Here is a 16,526-nt window from a genome sequence, read left to right on the forward strand (position 1 = left end):
GACTCTCTGACGCCCAGATCTGACCATAACCCTCCATGGCTCCCGGTCACCCCCAGGAGAAAGTTCCCAGCCTGGCCTTCAAAACGCTCGAGAGCCTGGCCCCGCCCACCACCTCAACCGCATCTTCGGAGCTCCTCGGCTCCTGTCCTCGAAGGCTCCAGGCCGACTTGACTGCTTTGCGGTCCCCCCGGAATCGCCCCCCGGTTCCCTGCCTTCGAGCCTCTGCCTGCAACGCCCTTGCTGCGGCCAGCCCCCTTCTCGGCCATCCAGATCTGACTTCTCCCGGTTCTCGGAGGTCCGTTCGGCTGTCTCCAGCTGCAAGGATTCCTTCCGCCCCTGGGCTCCCACAGCCGCTGGCCTCTGGCTCTGTCATACCCCGATCGCCCTGGATTGGGACTGTCTGCGTCTGGGGCCGTCTCCTCCATCAGACTGTGAGCTCCGTCTGCAAGGGCAGATATGGGTCGGATTCACCTTTGGGGCCCTGGTGCGGGGAGCGGGCGGGGGGAACCGAAGCGGAGGGAGGAGAAGGAGGCTGGGAGGGCAGGAAGGGGGAGAGCGCGGAGGGGAGCAGACCCCCGCTGCGGCTGGGGAGGAGGAAGAGGAGAGACACAGAGACCGAGAGACCCAGAGACCGAGAGACCAGGAGGAGACTGCGCCGCGCGGGAGGCGGCGGCCGCGGCGAGAAGGTGAGCGAGCGGAGGTGGAGGGCGCGGGAGGAAGCGGAGAGGGGAGAGCCGGGCCGGCCGCGGGAGGCGGAGGGAGGGAGAAGTGGAGCGCGGCGCCCCGCCGCCCCGGCCCCTTTTGTCCCTTCCCTCCGCCCTGCGTCACGCTCCCGGCCGGCCTCCCCGCGCGCTCCCTCCCCCGCCCGCGCCTCCTCCCCGGGGCTGGATGGAATTTTTTCCCCTGGACCGGGGCCAGCTCCGGGGCCGAGGGAGGCAGGCCGGGCCGGGCCCGGCGGCGGGGAGGGGCCGGGGCGGGGGCGCCCGGGGAGGGGGCCGGCCCGCGGGGTCCGAGGCGGAGACGCTGGCCGGAGGGAGTCGGGAGGAGGGAAGGAGGATGGCGAGGCCGCCGGGAGGAAGGGGAGAGGCCGTCGGGCGGCGGAGGCGGGGAGAGGATGGAGAGCGGGCGGCGGCGGGCCCGGCTCGGCGCGGCCTGGGGGCTGGCCGGGGAGCCCCTGCCCTCCGACGCGGGAGCCCCGGAGCCGTGAGTCTGCGGAAAGCCGGCTTGGTGGGCGGGGGGGCGGCTGGGGCCCCGACCCAGGGTCCCAGAAGGAGGAGGCCGCCGCGGCCTGGCTTTCTGGGTTCTTGGAGGAGGAGGGGGCTGGGGATCCAGACTCCCGAATCCTCGGAGGAGGGGGCTGGGGGCCCGAGGGCCCGGATTCCGGGGGTCCAGAGGAGGAGAGGGCGGAGAACACCTCCTGGATTCCAGAGGAGGAGAGAGATGGGGCCGGGATAGCTAGATGCGGGGGCTGAAGAACGCTGGGGCAAGATGCCCGCCCGAGCCCTTAGGGGAGGTGGAGGGAGAGAGGTTGGCTTTGGAGGTGCCTCCGGCAGCGGAAGGGTTAACGTCTGGCTAGAGGGGAGGGGGAGGGGCAGGGAAGGGGCTGCGGGGCTTTGAGGGGTCAAGGGTGAGCCGTTCGAGGTGGGGGCGGAGGAAGGGGGGGGAGGTTGTCTGGGCTGCCAGACAGGCCAGGGTCAGCGGCGGGGGCAGGGGATGTCTGGCGGAGGAGAGGCCCAGCATCCAGGCTCCCTTGGGGACCTGGGATTCCAGGCCCCAGCCCCCTCCTCCCTCAGACCTGGGAGTCCGCAATCCAGCCCCCTCCCTCAGAATTCCAGAATCCGAACCCTTAGCCTCCTTTACCCCAGGACCCAAGAGGGCCTGGGCCTCCGGCCTCTTCTTCCCGCAGCCCGGGGAGTCCACACCCCAGCCCCCACCCTTCCCAAAACGACCGAGTCCGGGCCCCTCTCCCCTTCCTCCCCCGAACCCAGGCGTCCCCACCTCCTCTTTAAGCCCCAGCTGGATCCCAGCCCTCCGGGGGTTAAGGGGGCGGGGCCAGCCGGTTGCCATGGTGCCAGACTGTTTGGGTCTGCTCTCTGACCCTTGGGGGCTCCCCAGGGTCTGCAGAGAGGGGGAGGGGGACCCAGACCTGAGGGAAGTCCAGCGCCAACCCCTTCCCCAAATCGGGCCTGTGGGCCCGGAGAGTTCATGTCTCCATCAACGCCGCGTCCAGTGACCTTGAACAAGTCCCGACCCTTCTCTCTGGGTCTCAGTTTCCCCAAGGAGAAATTTGTCGAGGGAGTGGGGGGATGCTCGGGTCCTGCAAATCTTTAAGATTCTCAGCTCCCCTCTCACCCCCTCCTCAGGCCCCAGGCAGCCCCGGGGCATGCTGGGAACCCGGCCTGGGCTCTGGGCCAGGTTGTGGGGGGGCGGGGGCAGCCTCCTCCCTTCCCCTTCCTCCCCACCTTGGCCTGACTCTCGCCCCCGCCTGAGGGTCTGGGAGGTTGGGAAGGAGGGAAGGGGGATGAGAGCCGGACCCGACTCTGGCCCCCCATCTCCTCCTTTCCTCCTCCGCCCCCCTTCCCGCCTCTCCTCCCCCTCCTCAGCAGGTCGCTACCCCAGCCCTGGGCCCCTTCTCGAACCACCCCCACCCCACCCCCAGCTCCAGACCTGGCTCCGAGCTGCGAGGGGGAGGGAGAGAGGGAAGGAGAAAGAGAGAGAGAGAGAGAGAGAGGCAGAGAGGGGGCGAAGGAGAAGGGAGGGAGAAAGAAGGGTGGGGGGGAGGGAAGGGAGGAAAGAGACAGAGATGGGAGAGGGAGAGAAGAGGAGAGGGGAAGGGAGAGGGCCAGAGACAGAGACCTTGAGGTAGGAAGAGACTGAGAGAACGAGAGACAAAGAGAGAGGGAGGGAGGAGGAGGAAGAGAGACCGAAGGGGGAAAAAAAGAATGAGAAAGGAGAGAGAGGGCGAGGCCATCTGCGAGGGAGAGCGCCGCGACCACGGAGGGGAGAGGACAGGAGCGGAGAATGAGCAATGCGGAGCCGGAGAGGCAGACGCAGGAGGTGGTGGAGACCAGGTAAGCCGGGCGCTGCCGCGGAGACCAGGCGCCGCAGAAACAGACAGCAGGAGGAGAGAGCCAGAAAGATGGAGATGGAGCGTGGGACGGGGAGAGCAAGACAGACAGAACTGGACGGAGAGGCCGACCTGCCACTCGCAGGTGCGCACTCTTAGCCCCTGGGTGGCGAGGCTGGGTGCTGGGCCACCGCCTACCGGGCCCCGGCTCCTCCCGCTTGCCCGGCTCCGGCCCAGCCTCTCCCGATCTCCCCGGGGCAGCCTTCTCCCCTGCCCAGTGGGGAAGCTGACAGCACCTTGCTAGGCCTGGGGCAGCGTCAGTGCTCAGGGATCATAGCTGTCATCATTATAAATGATGGGAGGCCCAAAGAAGAAATGAGAGAGGGGGAAAATATCCAGAGAGGTTTGAAGGTTTCATATCCCACGCCTCCGCCCTAGTCCTGGGTTCCAGAATCTGACAGGTTGGTAGGGAGCTGCTTGCCCAAGGGGCCAAACTCTGAAAGGTGAGGTTCCTTCTGACTCTGCATCCAGGAAGCCCGGCTGTGCCTTCCCCACGGAGGCAGGCCTGGCTGGACTCCCAGGTCCGAGGGAAGAGAGGGGGCTGGGGGCCTGGACTTGTGTGTCTGAGAGAGGAGGGGCCTCCTGGCCTGGACTCCAGGGACCTTTGAGGAGGAAGGGGCTAGGGGCCTGAACTCCTGGGTCCCTGGGACTGATTCCTGGGCTCCCTGGGGAGGAGGGGGCCGGGGGCCCGGATTCCTGGGTCCTGGCACCCACCCGTAGAACCGACCTTGCGGGGCCTTCGCCGCACACAAGCTCGAGTCTGTGGGTCCGTGTCGGGGGCTCACCGTCGCGGCTGGGGTCTTCCCGGCCCTCCCCACCCTCCCTGGCCCTCCGGGCCCCCATCTGTCCGTCCATCCGTCTGTCTGTCCACCTGCCGCGCCCCCCGGGCTGAGGTAGGAGGTTGTATAGTTGAGGAGGACACCCACGGAGATCACTATACGGCCTCCTAGCTTTCCCCAGGCTGCGCCCTGCACGGGACGCCCGGCGGGGACCCCAGCGCCTGACCGCTGCCCCATGCGGGGCACCCTGCGAGGGGGAGCTGGGCCGCCTCTCCTGTCCTGGCACTCACTCCTCCCACCTCCCTCCCGGGGTTTCCGTCCCAGGAAGAAACCGCTCTTTTGCCCCCTCCGTCTCTCCATCTCCACTGTGTCTCTGGAGTCGGCTGTGTGTCTACACAGCGGCCTCTCAGGCTCTCTCTCCATCTCTCTCTTCCTGTGCTTCCTGATATCTCTCCGTGTCTCCGTTTCTGTCTCTCGGGCTCTCACGGTATCTCTGTGCCATCTCCACTCGGACCCCCCCCCACCCCCATGCCAGGGCCTGTCCGGCCGCCACACACCACACTGCCGGCCTCTGGGTCCCTGAGACCCTTTAACCTGTGAGGACATCCAGGGTCACAGGTGAGGTTCTTGGGAGCCTGGCGTCCGGCCTAACCACAAGCTTGGGGATTGCCCGCCTGACCCCTGACTCCTCACACCCGTTCTCCCCGAAAACCCAGAGCTTGCCATTTGACCAGCCGCAGAAATCCAACCTCTGCCCCCTTACCACGTGCCCCTCCCCCGCCCCGTGGTGACCTCACAAAGGTCACCAGCTTCTCCCTGGGCCAAGACCCTCCGTTATGGCCCTGCTGGCCCCAGGCAGTGCTGTCCCATCTGCCCTGGTAGCCCTCGTGGTCTTCAGGACCCCCGCCTGGGCCTGTCTCCTCTGCTTCACATCCCATAAGGAGCGTGTCCGCATCTGCCAGATCTTTGCTGGTATAGAGGGCCCCGAGCTGGAAAAGTGTGAGGAGGCATTCACCGCCGCCTTTAAGGGCCTCCTAGACGCTGAAATCAGTGAGGAGACCTGCCACTTCTTCTAGGGTCCTGGGGGGGGGGCGGTGTCTGCACAGGGAGGTTCCAGAGAGCGTGGAGAACCACTGAGAGATTCGCCCAGAGAGGGGGCGCGGGGGCCGACTTAGAGCAGAGGATAAGAGACTGAGGGACAGACTCAGAGCGGAGGACAGAGTGCGGGACAGACTCCGGGAGGCGGACAGAGATGGGGGACAGACTCCGGGAGGCGGACAGAGATGGGGGACAGACTCCGGGAGGCGGACAGAGATGGGGGACAGACTCCGGGAGGCGGAGAGACTCCGGGAGGCGGAGAGAGATGGGGGACAGACTCTGAGAAGGCAGGACAGACACTGGGGGGAGGGACAGACTCAGAGCTGGGGGATAGCAGTGGGGCAGGGACAGAGATCTGGAGACAGGAGGTGTCTTAGGGAGACAGAGAATGTCCACACCGTGGACGCGGTGTTGAGAGAACTGCTTTTCCCAGCGTCTGTCCTCCACCCTTACTCCCAGACTACGATGAGAGAAGCCACCTGCATGATGCCTTCACCCAGATGACCCACTCTCTCCAGGAGATGGCCACTGCCCAGGGTGAGTGGGGTGGGGATGGTTTGGTGGACATGGGGTGCAAACTCCCGAGAGATGGATGTGGGTGCAGGGGTGCCCCCAGACTGTGGCAGATCTGGAGGAGGCAGTGCTAGGAAGCTGAGTGAGCTTGATTACTTATTGGGGGGAAGGGATGGTCAGATGCTGGTGGGGAGCTCAAATAAGAGTGCAGAAATGACCTAGAGTCTGAATCCTAGTCGGGATCAGGTAGACGTGAGTTCTGAACTGGCTGTGTGGCTCCCACTGGCTATGAGGTTTTGGATGTGTTACTGCCTCCCTCTGGGTCTCAATTTACCCACCTGTAAGGTGGGACAATGGCCTTGCCTCCCCGAGAGGGAGGAGCCTCCTGACCAGCCGGACCTCGGAGGGAGAGGGATGAGGAGGGCGGAGCAATGCTTGCAGCATAAACTGGCCAGTCGTTGGTCCAGGGCTCAGAGCTTATTTCTACAACTGCTGTTACACCCTTTGTTTTCTGCTCTTGCCCACCAAGCTTTCTGACGACGGTCCTGAAAGATGGGGAGGTTCCTGTCCACCCAGGGGGTGTCCGGGGGGTCAGCATGAAGACGACTTCAGCTACAGGTCCCCCAACCCTAAAGAGAGGCCTGAGCAACTCAAAGCTGGGGTGAGGGGAGGTGCTCAGGACTCCAGACAACACCCTTTCTCCCCACTTAGGCCATCTTGTCGTAGAAGGTTTTGAAGAGAACAGGAACAAGTCCAGTTCTGTGTGTAGAAGACCTCCCTAGAGCTGTGTGTGGGACGCAATGGAGTGGGGAGGCAGTGGAGGCTGGGAGGCCTGGGTGGAGGCTTGGAGGCCTGGGCGGAGGCTGGGGTGAGGGAGGCCTGAGCTGGGGCGGGGCTGTGAAGGTGGAGAAGCAGCATGGATGAAGAAGAGAGTCAAGGGCAGGAGGGACGGGGCTTGGGTCTGAAGGTCCGTCTGGGGACTGGGGTTGGGAATGGGTAGCGCCCAGGGTCCAGCTCCATGCGAGGGTGGGCACTGGGTCTTCCCTGAGACGGGGAGCCCGGGAGAAAGAGCAGGGGTGAGCAGATGGTGAGTTGGGGCTAGGACATAGCGACGGTGAGGGACTTGGGGGACGTCCCGGAAGCAGCTAGACCACAGGCCCAGGGTTTAACTGAAAGGTCAAGGAGACTGGAGACTGTCCTGAAGGCGCAGGGCTGTGAGCAGGGGAAGGGCAGGCTCAGTTCTAGGCATGGAAAGACCCTCTGGGGTTGTGAAGGGGACAGACTGGAGGCCGGGAGAAGCTGGTGCAATACGACCAACAGGTATTCATCGAATGTGCCAGAAACAACACTGGGGACATAGCTGTGACCAAATCCGTAGACCACTAGCCCTCAGGTCGCTTATATTGGGGGTGGGTGGGGGAGGGGCAGACAATCAACATAATCAATGAAATACTACAGTGTGTCAGTTGGTAATCCAGGATGTGGAGGAAAACAGGAGGGAAAGGGAACAGGGTGCCCGGTGGGGTGGTTATTTTAAATAGGTTGGTCAGGGGAGTTGCACGTAAGAAGGTCCAATTGAGGGGCGCCTGGGTGGCTCAGTCGTTAAGCGACTGCCTTCGGCTCGGGTCATGATCCCAGGGTCCTGGGATCGAGCCCCGCATCGGGCTCCCTGCTCGGCGGGCAGCCTGCTTCTCCCTCTCCCACTCCGCCTGCTTGTGTTCCCTCTCTCGCTGTGTCTCTCTCTGTCAAATAAATAAATAAAAAATCTAAAAAAAAACTAAAAAAAAAGAAGGTCCAATTGAGGAAAGACCTGAACCAGGTGACAGAGCCATACAGATAATCAGGGGAAAGAGCTGTTCCAGGCAGAGGGAAGAGCCAGTGTGAAGGGCTGGAGTGGAGTCAAGGGGGGAGGGGGAGATGAAGTCAGAGTCTGCAAAGAACCACATCCTGTAGGACCTCATAGGCCAGTGGTTCTCAAGCCCCAGTGTGTGCCAGAATCTCCTGGGAGCTTGTGAAAAGGCAGACTCCTGGGTGCCACCCTCCATTTCTGCCCTGTAGGCCTGAGGTAGGGCCAGGAAGTGAGCCTTTCTAACAAGTTGCCCACTGCCGCAGCTGCTCCAGGAACACGCTTGGGGAACCGACCTTGTGGACCCTTGAACTGACTTCCACTTTCGCTCTCGAGGGGGGAGCCATCAGAGGATTTTAGGGAGAGAGAGAGAGACAGGATCAGACCACGGCCACGAGGGCCAAGGGCAGAAGCAGGGAGACCGGGGAGGCGGTGAGCGGTGGTTCGGACCAGTCGCAGCCCCAAGATGAGGGCTGAGCTGAGAGGGGCAAGCGTGAGGGGGGAGGGGGAGGGAGATGATGGCTCTGACTCTGCCAAACCTGCCCCATACATGGGAGAGGCCGTGTCTGCACTTACTGATGCTAATTGTCGTCCTAAAGGATATATTCATACCAGCCCTATCAGGTGGGGTTTGGTAACCCCATTTTCCAGATGGGGGAAACTGGGGCCCAGCTGGACAGAAAGGATGGACCCAGGAGATATCAAGACCGGCCTTGTGTAGGGGGAGCGTGGGGGAGGGGAAGGGCAACTCCCAGCTCTCCCAGGTGGAGGCCCCAAGAGATGGACGCGCTGACTCAGAAAGGCTCTCGGTGGTGGCAGGTGATACTGTTTGTGTCCATAAACCAGGGAGTGGGTGGTGTGGTGTGAAGGGCAGTGTGTGCCACAGGTAATGCAGCTGAACCACGGGGGGTCACACCTAGCTATGTGACCTTCGGGCACCTTCCTAATTTCTCCGTGCCTCCGTTTCCCCATCTCAAACTTGGAGATGGTAATACACGCACTGTGTCCCAGACACCAATCTAAGCGCTTATGGACATTCTCTAATGCAGCCATCCAATGGCACATAGTTTGGCACCGGGATGCTTTTATATTGTATGGCATTAAATCCCCCTCCCAACCCCAACAGACACTGATACTGTCCCCATTTTACCAACTGAGGATCAGGAAAGTTACATATTTGGCCAAGGTCATGTAGGGAAGAGGATTTGAAATGGATTTCTCAGATGGGAGGCAGGTGTGTTCACAGATGGACAAGCCAGGACTCAAACCCGGATCGTCTGAAAGTTGAAGTTCCTAATGATACACACCTCTCTGGGGGAGACTTTACAACATCCACCCATGCCCTCTTCTGGTTCACTTGAGATAACCTCCACCCCTTGGCCTCTTTGGACATTTCACTCCATCCCTACTTTATTCCCACGACGTACTTAGATGTAACACACACACACCCCTGCCATGGCTCACTTGGCATACCCCACACTCATCCTCCCTGTGAGTCACTTGGTTTGGCACAGAGATACTCCTTGGATGACTCCTCCAACATCTTGGCCTCTCATCTGAGCACCCCACTCTGACCACATCCTCCTGACCATCCTCCCATCTCCAGACCACACGCCTGCCCTATGGCCACGGAGAGACCTCTAAGTCCTTGACCCCTCATTTTGAACCCACTTCCTGGCTTCAGTGCCCCCTCTCTCCAGCTTTTATACTCAAGGATCATCACATCAGCCACTCTCTCACCTTGCTCAGTTCCTTCCCTTTCTGTATGGTTTGAAATCACACATTTCACATGCCATGGCTTAAGCCAGCTAGAAGTCTTGAGGTAGGTGCTTAAGTTTCCTATGGCAGTACCATTGCATTTTCTGGGGGACCCAAACGCCTTCCAGCTTCCTGTTTTACTATCCTAGGATGCAGCCCTTATCCTCGTGGTTCTGCATGACTGCTAGAGCTCCAGCCATCAAATCCAAGTCTCAGGCAGCAGATGGAGGAAAGGGAAGGGTCAATAAGATGGTGCCATTTCTCTCTTAAGGCTCCTTCCTATGACTCGCACATGACACTTCCACTTACAAATCAGACCAAAACTTGGTTATATGACCACAGGTGGGTCATATGACCACACCTAGCTGCAAGGGATATTGAGGAATACAGTTTTTTAGCTGGGTGGTTGGTGGGGCCAGGGGTGCTTTCCCAGCTGAAATGCAGTGTGATGTTACTACAGAGATATCTGGAAGCAACTAGTAATCCCTGTGTATCCGTTTGCTAGGGCTGCCATAACAAAGTGCCATATACTGGGTTGCTTAAACAACAGAAATGTATTTGTTCACAATGCTGGAGGCTAGAAGTCCAAGATCAAGGTGTCAGAGTGAGCAGGACTGGTTCCTTCTGAAGCATCACTCTTTGGCCTGTAGATGACCATCTTCTCTCCCCCTGTGTCTTCACATGGTCTTCCCTCAGTGTGTTGGTGTCCAGATTTCCTTCTCTTATAAGGCAATCAGTCATACTGGATCAGGGCCCATCCTAATGTCCTAATTGTAACTTAATTACCTCTTTAAGGCTGTATCTCCAAGTACAGTCACATTCCGAGGTACTGGGGGTTAGGGCTTCCAACATTACGACTTTGGGAAGGACACAATTCAGTCCATAACACCTGCCACATTTCTTTATTTTAGATTTTATTTATTTATTTGGGGGGGGGGGCAAGGGAGAGAGAGAGAGAATCCCAAGCAGAATCTGCACTGAGCACGGAGCCCAACGCGGGGCTTGATCTCACAACCTTGAGATCACGACCTGAGCAGAAATCAAGAGTCAGACATTTAACCAACTGAGCCACCCAGGTGCCCCACATCTGCTACATTTCTAATTTCCAAAACCACCTCCACCGGTAAATCAACCCAGCCAGCCATCCACTTTGGGAAAAACCACAAAATCTTACAGTTTGGAGGCCATTACAATGGTCAAAACTCCAACAGCATAAGAACAGAGATAAAAAAAGAGTCAAAGGGGTAGAAATGAATAGTCTGGGCACCATGCAGAAGTGGCAGGTGCATGCCCAGGGGGTGGCTGCCACGAAGCTCTAGCTAATTGCTGCCTCATGAAAATATAGTCTCTTGTGTTATAGCTCTTCCAAATTTTGTAAAAGAGATGCCAAACATTCTTGACTTTCCCAAATTTTATACGATAGCAACTGGTTCATTTTTTAAAAATACTTTCCAGTCCAAATATAACACATTCAAGGGATGGACTGGGGCCAGAGGCCACCAGTTGTGGTCTCCACTCCAGCTGGATCCTGGAATTCATTCTACACATACTTCTGAGCACTTGCTAAGACTCGGGGCCCTCCCTGGGTTCTGGGGATACAGCACTGAAGAATGACATGTTTACTAACTGAAAAGACAGACTTAAATGGTCACTGTATATATAAATGTATACAACTGTAAACTGGTGAGAACTCTGAATGGAATGAATGGAACACTTTGAGAGGCAAAAATAGGGAACTGGATTAGAGATTTGTGGTCAGGGAACACCTCGAAGGAGAGGACATGAGGCAGGAGATGAAGGATGAGTAGGAGGAGGAGGAAAGATGTGCTAGAAACACACCAGCACATGCAAAGGCCCTGAGGTGCTAGAGAATATGGTCGTTTTCATACATGAAAGGTGGGCAACAGGGATGGAATAGAGAAGCAGAGGAAACTAGGCCAGACCTTGTAGGGCCTAGGAGAACTTGGTGAGGAATTTGATCTTTATCCTCCCCTTTCCTCTCAACAAGATCAACGCAGAGGATACAGAGGAGGGGTTCCATCAGAAAGATAGTCCAGAGGCAGACGGAAGGAGACTTGGGGATCTGTCAGCCTTCCAGGTAGACAGGGCGGGAGGAGGTGAGAGGGGGGTGCTTTATGTACTAGACATGTGGGGATGCGGAGGGCGTGAGGAAGGCACAAACACTGTGATAGCAAGTTGACCGGCCTTGAGAAAGGGTCTTTACTACAAGGCCCCCCTCCACCCTCCAGGCTCCTTTAAGGTGGCTTTTCCTGATGCTGCGGAGAAAATGCGGAAGGTCATTATGCAGCTTAAAGAAGGTAAAAGAAGTCAGCGGGTGGGCGGGCGGGCGTGCGTACACGTACCTGTACACACACACACACACACACACACACACACACACACACACACACACACATATGCTGTTCTAAAATCCTGAGCCAGTCACCGTCTCCCGTTAGCCCAGTCCCTCTGAGCCTCTTCCCCTATGAGGAACACCCTAGAATCTGGTCCCTGCTTCAATGGAAGGTTTCCTTTCCAGCTGGGACCCCATCTTGGGATGATTCCATCCCAGATTAGCCCGGTCCTCTCGCTGGATCTCTCCTTCTGGCCCTGCGCACTCTGTGATGTTTTCTTTCCAACTGGGCCCCCTCAGTGGGCGAATTGTAGCCTGCCACACCTCTTCTCTAATTGGGCCCCCTCGTTTGACCCTGTCCCCAGAAACTATCGCCCAGGACCTAGCCCCGCCCCCTCAGTGGGATACCCCAGGGTTGATCCCGCCTCCTCAGTCGGCAGGCCTGTGCCTGACCTTAGTGGAATGCTGCAGGCTTAGCTCCGCCCCCTAGGCGGGCTGCGGCAGGCCTGGCTCCGCCCCCTCGGAGGAACGCATCTGGCCCAGCAACCTTATCCTCTAGGGGAGCTTCAGGTGGGCACTTCCAGAATAGTAACGCTTCCTCTCTCTCCACAGTCCGGGCCTGCGTCCCTCCCTGCGGTAAGCACTTCATCCCAAGCTCAGAATTTAGGGGGAAGGGAGGTGGTCGGGAGCGAGACCTGGGACTACAACGGGAGACCAATAAGAGCCCTGGAGAAAAGTAAAAGCAGGTATTGCTCACAAACCTCATACAAGGCGGGCCTGAAAGCAAAAACAAGCCAATAGGAGTCCTAGAGGCCGGAGAGTGTTGCGAGCCAGCCAGTGAGCTCAGGGAAGGCGGCGCCCAGGACCTGTCTGGCCGTTAGAGCCCCGGAGGCTGCACAGACCTTGTTGGCCAAAGGGACCCGGACTGGGGAACGCAGATGGAGCCCCGGTGCAGCGTTTCCGTCCCACAGGACTCCAGGAAGTCGCCCGGCGTTTCCACTGCCGCGGGTGCTACTCCACGGTCTGCGACCTCCCGCTGGACTGCCCAGGTGAGGAGCGGGGCCTGGAAGGGGAAAGGAACCGGACGGACCTGAGGAACGAGAGCTGAGCAGGGAAGGGACCGAGCCAGACGGGGGCAGGCTCGGGCGGTGACGCGGACCTGTTTTCAGTTCAGGACTTGACGGTGACTCGGGGTCATCAGGCTAAGTTCTCTTGCACTGTGAACTTCCAACTGCCTCAGGAGGAAATCACCTATTCCTGGAAGTTCGCAGGAGGAGGTGTGAGTCGGAGCGGGGCCAGCGCGAAGGGCTTAGGAGGAGGGTTATGCTTCTCTAGGGGATGGGTGCTGAGGCCGCAGGGGGTGGGGCTCGGGGGAGCTCGGTCTAGATTCAGGCTTCGTGCACGGGGAGGGTCCCTGGATCTAGAAGTGGAGGCAAGGCTCAGGAGGGGGCTTAGAGGGGCGGTGTCGTGCGGGAAGGGTCAGTGAATAGGGGCTAGGGGTGGGGCCAGGGCTCAAGAAGGCGTGGCCTAGCTCGGGGGCGGGGCTTGGACGTTGCGCTTTGGCGAGACCCAGCGGAGGGAATCTGACCTGGGCTCGGGCGAAGCTCCTCTCGTCCCGCCGCTTCAGCCCGAGCGTCCCGCAGGTCCGGACGCAGGACGTGTCCTACTTCCAAGACCTTCCGCAGGCCCGAGGAAACCTGGCGCGGATCCGGCCGGTGCAGCCCGCGCACCGCGGGACGTTCTCTTGCGTGATCCTGCACGACCAGCTCCCGCTGGCGCGGCTCTACTTCTTTCTTAACGGTGCGGGCGGGGCTGCGCGTGGGGGCGGGGCTGCGCGTGGGGGCGGGGCTGCGTGGGGGCGGGGCTTGCTCCTGCTGACGTGCGTGGCCCCTCAGTGACTGGTGCGCCCTCACGTGGGGAGAGCGAGCTCCAGGTCTCCTTTCGGGAAGTGCTGCGGTGGGCGCCGCTGGAGGCGGAGATGATCGAACCTTGGAGGCCAAGCCTGGGCGAGCTGCTGGCCAGGCCCGAGGCTCTGACGCTGAGCAACCAATGCTTGCTCGCGGCCGTCGCGGCCTTAGCATCAGTCAGTGCGACCCTTGTGGTGTGGTGAGTGCCCAGGACCCCGGAGTCCCAGCATCGGCTCTCCTTCCTCCGACCCAGGAGTCCGGGCCCCAGCCCCTCCTCCCTCAGACCCGGGAGTCCAGGCCCCCAGCCCCTCCTCCCTCGGACCCGGGAGTCCGGGCCCCAGCCCCCTCCTCCCTCGGACCCGGGAGTCCGGCCCCCAGCCCCTCCTCCCTCGGACCCGGGAGTCCAGGCCCCCAGCCCCTCCTCCCTCGGACCCGGGAGTCCAGGCCCCCAGCCCCTCCTCCCTCGGACCCGGGAGTCCAGGCCCCCAGCCCCTCCTCCCTCGGACCCGGGAGTCCAGGCCCCCAGCCCCTCCTCCCTCGGACCCAGGAGTGCAGGCCCCCACCTCCCTCTACCCTCAGACCCAGGAGTCCGGGCCCCCAGTCCCTTCCTCCTCCAGTTTCAGGAGTCCAAGCCCCTAGGCCCTCTTCTCTCAGATCCAAGAGTGCAGGCCTTGCCTACCTTTGGGACTCAGGCTTCCAGGACCCAGATATCTAATCCCAAACCTTTCCCACCAACACAAATGCCTCCTTGTTTCCTCAGGATGTTCTTTCGATGGTACTTCAAGGGCAACTAACAAAGGTATCTTTTTCTTACTTCCTTATCCTGTTTTCATTCCTAAAATAAAGAATATATTTCAGCTCTGTAGATTCTTTCATCTTTGAAGGTGGTCACCGTTAACGCAGGTAGGAGGAGGGGCAGCATACCCCAAACATGCCCAGGTGACTATTCCTTTAATGACAGTAATATGTAGAGCTGTCAAGGTGCATGCAAGGTCCTGTGCTGAGGACTTTCCGTACAAGCCCAGACTCCTCCCTGGATTGCTGTCTCTTTGACATTTCAACCTGCAGACGATACCCTCAAATGGACTCCTTGATGTCTCTTTGGGTTTTGTTGTTGTTTTTGTTTGTTTTTTTTGTGCAACAAGGTGATTTCATTAAAGCATGGGAACAGGACCTGTGGGCAGAAAGCGCTGCCCTTGATGTCTCTCTGAACGCCTGTTCCTTCTCAAGGCTTTCCTGCTGAGGGCAACACCATCCACCCAGCTGCTCTTCCCGAAACTTGCGTTTAATTCCTCCCCCGCTTCTACTTCCGTGGCTCAGCCTTTTCAACTCCTAAACATCCGGTGTAGCTGCCCTCTGTCTGTGGTCCCAGTCACCATTGTCTCTTGCCTGGATCACTGCAGCAGCATCCCCACTCGCCTCCCTGCCCCGAATCAGCCTTGCCTCACTCCGGTCCATCCTCCACATGGCAGCCAGAATAATATTTTAAAGTATGTCAGGTCATGTCACTCCACTGCTCAAAAGCCTTCAGTGGCTCCCTATTGCCATTGGAACAAAACCCAGTTCCTTATCAAGGCCTCTGAGATGCTCCAGGTTCTGACCCTTGCTGACCTGGCAGGCTTTGTCCTACCACTCTTCTCCCTTGATCTTTCTACCCTGCACTTTGTCTGGCCTTTGCTTATTCCTTACGTTTGTCATGATTCTTGTCACCCTCTCCAGGACCAGGTTACATGCTGTTTCCTGCCTAGAATAAGGTTTTCTCCCTTTTGTGTCTAGTTAACTCAGTTACGGTTTCCCCTGAAAAGCCTTTACATATATTAACCTATTTAATCCCCACGATGACTCTGTGTATCTGGCGCTATTTTTGCCGGACTCACCTCCCTTTTCTTGTTCCCTCTTTACCCTCTAGCCCCACTAGCCTTTTTTTTTTTTTTTTTGGTCCCTTGAACATGCAAAGCTCAGTCCCATGTTCGGGCTTTTGTACATGCTGTCCTTCATACTTGAAATAACTTTACTGTGGACCTCACGGAGCTACCTCCCTCTCACTGCACAGCTCCCCGCTCAAATGTCATCTTCTCTGACTACTTCCCTCCCCCTATTTTGGTTTGTGCACAGTACTCGTTGGGACTTAATGTCAACTTGTGTTTTTTATTTGGTTTTGTGTCTTCCCACCTGAAGGATAAGTTCCTTCTGGGCATCTACTCATTCTTGTTCACTGATACTAGTCCCCTTTACTGACTCACTCATTCAGAGAATATTTACCGAGTACTTCTATGTGCCAGGCATTTTCAAGGTACTGTAGAGACAACAGTGAAGAAATCAGAACAGACAAAAATCTGCACCCTCATGGAGTTTAGATTCTTTGGCGGGGGGCGGGGCAGAGGGAGAAGGAGAGAAAGAATCTTTTTTTTTCAACGATTTTATTCATTTATTTGAGAGAGAGCACATGAGAGGAGGGAGGGTCAGAGGGAGAAGCAGACTCCCCGCTGAGCTGGGAGCCCGATGCGGGACTCGATCCAGGGACTCCAGGATCACGACCCGAGCTGAAGGCAGTCGTCCAACCAACTGAGCCACCGAAAGAATCTTAAGCAGGCTCCACACCCAATGTGGAGCCCAACGTGGGGCTTGATTTCACAACCCTGACATCATGACCTGAGCTGAAATCAAGAGTCAGATGCTTAACCGAATGAGCTACCCAGGCGCCCCATGGAGTTTAGATTGTAATGGATGGTTAGATAATAAACAAGAAAATTAAGCGCAGTAAGACATGGATCAAGGCAAAAACAGCAGGGGCAAAAGCCCCCGAGTGCGCCTAGTGTTGGGGATGTGGCCGGGAGGCATCTGGAGCAGAACTTTAGGAAAGAGTAGGCAGTGAGGTCAGAGAGAATGTGAGGGGACCAGATCATGCAGGACCTTGGCCACTGTAAGGTCTGGATTTTCCTCTGAGATGAGAGTTAATGGGCAGTTTTTGAGGCGAGGAGGGTCATGATATGATTTTGAGTTGCATGGCCACTGCATGGATAAACTGTAGGGGGCAGGGGTGGGAACAGGAACTGCCGTTAGGTGCTGTGGTAATTGGACAGCTTTAATCCAGGGAGGAGATGCAGCTCGGGGACAAAGTGGTGACAGTGAGGAGCAGTGGTTC

General features: G+C 58.5%; 1 protein-coding gene across 7 annotated transcripts; it reads left to right on the forward strand.

Moving 5' to 3' along the window:
• Positions 1-2,855: 2,855 nt before the first annotated feature.
• On the forward strand, positions 2,856-15,717 carry SPACA6 (sperm acrosome associated 6). 7 transcript variants are annotated; one of them, XM_027618416.2, is made up of 10 exons: positions 2,856-3,212; positions 4,848-4,956; positions 5,464-5,541; positions 11,371-11,439; positions 12,087-12,110; positions 12,446-12,523; positions 12,644-12,753; positions 13,118-13,274; positions 13,370-13,580; positions 14,142-15,717. In XM_027618416.2, the coding sequence occupies exons 1-10, from the start codon at positions 2,943-2,945 to the stop codon at positions 14,173-14,175; spliced, it is 1,140 nt and encodes a 379-aa protein (XP_027474217.1). In that variant the 5' UTR covers positions 2,856-2,942; the 3' UTR covers positions 14,176-15,717. The 7 variants fall into 7 exon arrangements, with proteins under 7 accessions (XP_027474217.1, XP_027474218.1, XP_027474220.1 ...); XM_027618417.2 differs by lacking the exon at positions 12,087-12,110; XM_027618419.1 differs by lacking the exon at positions 14,142-15,717 and having other exon boundaries at positions 12,644-12,751; positions 13,102-13,274; positions 13,370-13,509.
• Positions 15,718-16,526: the final 809 nt, after the last annotated feature.

The sequence above is a fragment of the Zalophus californianus genome, chromosome 17 (assembly GCF_009762305.2).
Source record: "Zalophus californianus isolate mZalCal1 chromosome 17, mZalCal1.pri.v2, whole genome shotgun sequence".
Lineage (NCBI taxonomy): Eukaryota > Metazoa > Chordata > Mammalia > Carnivora > Otariidae > Zalophus > Zalophus californianus.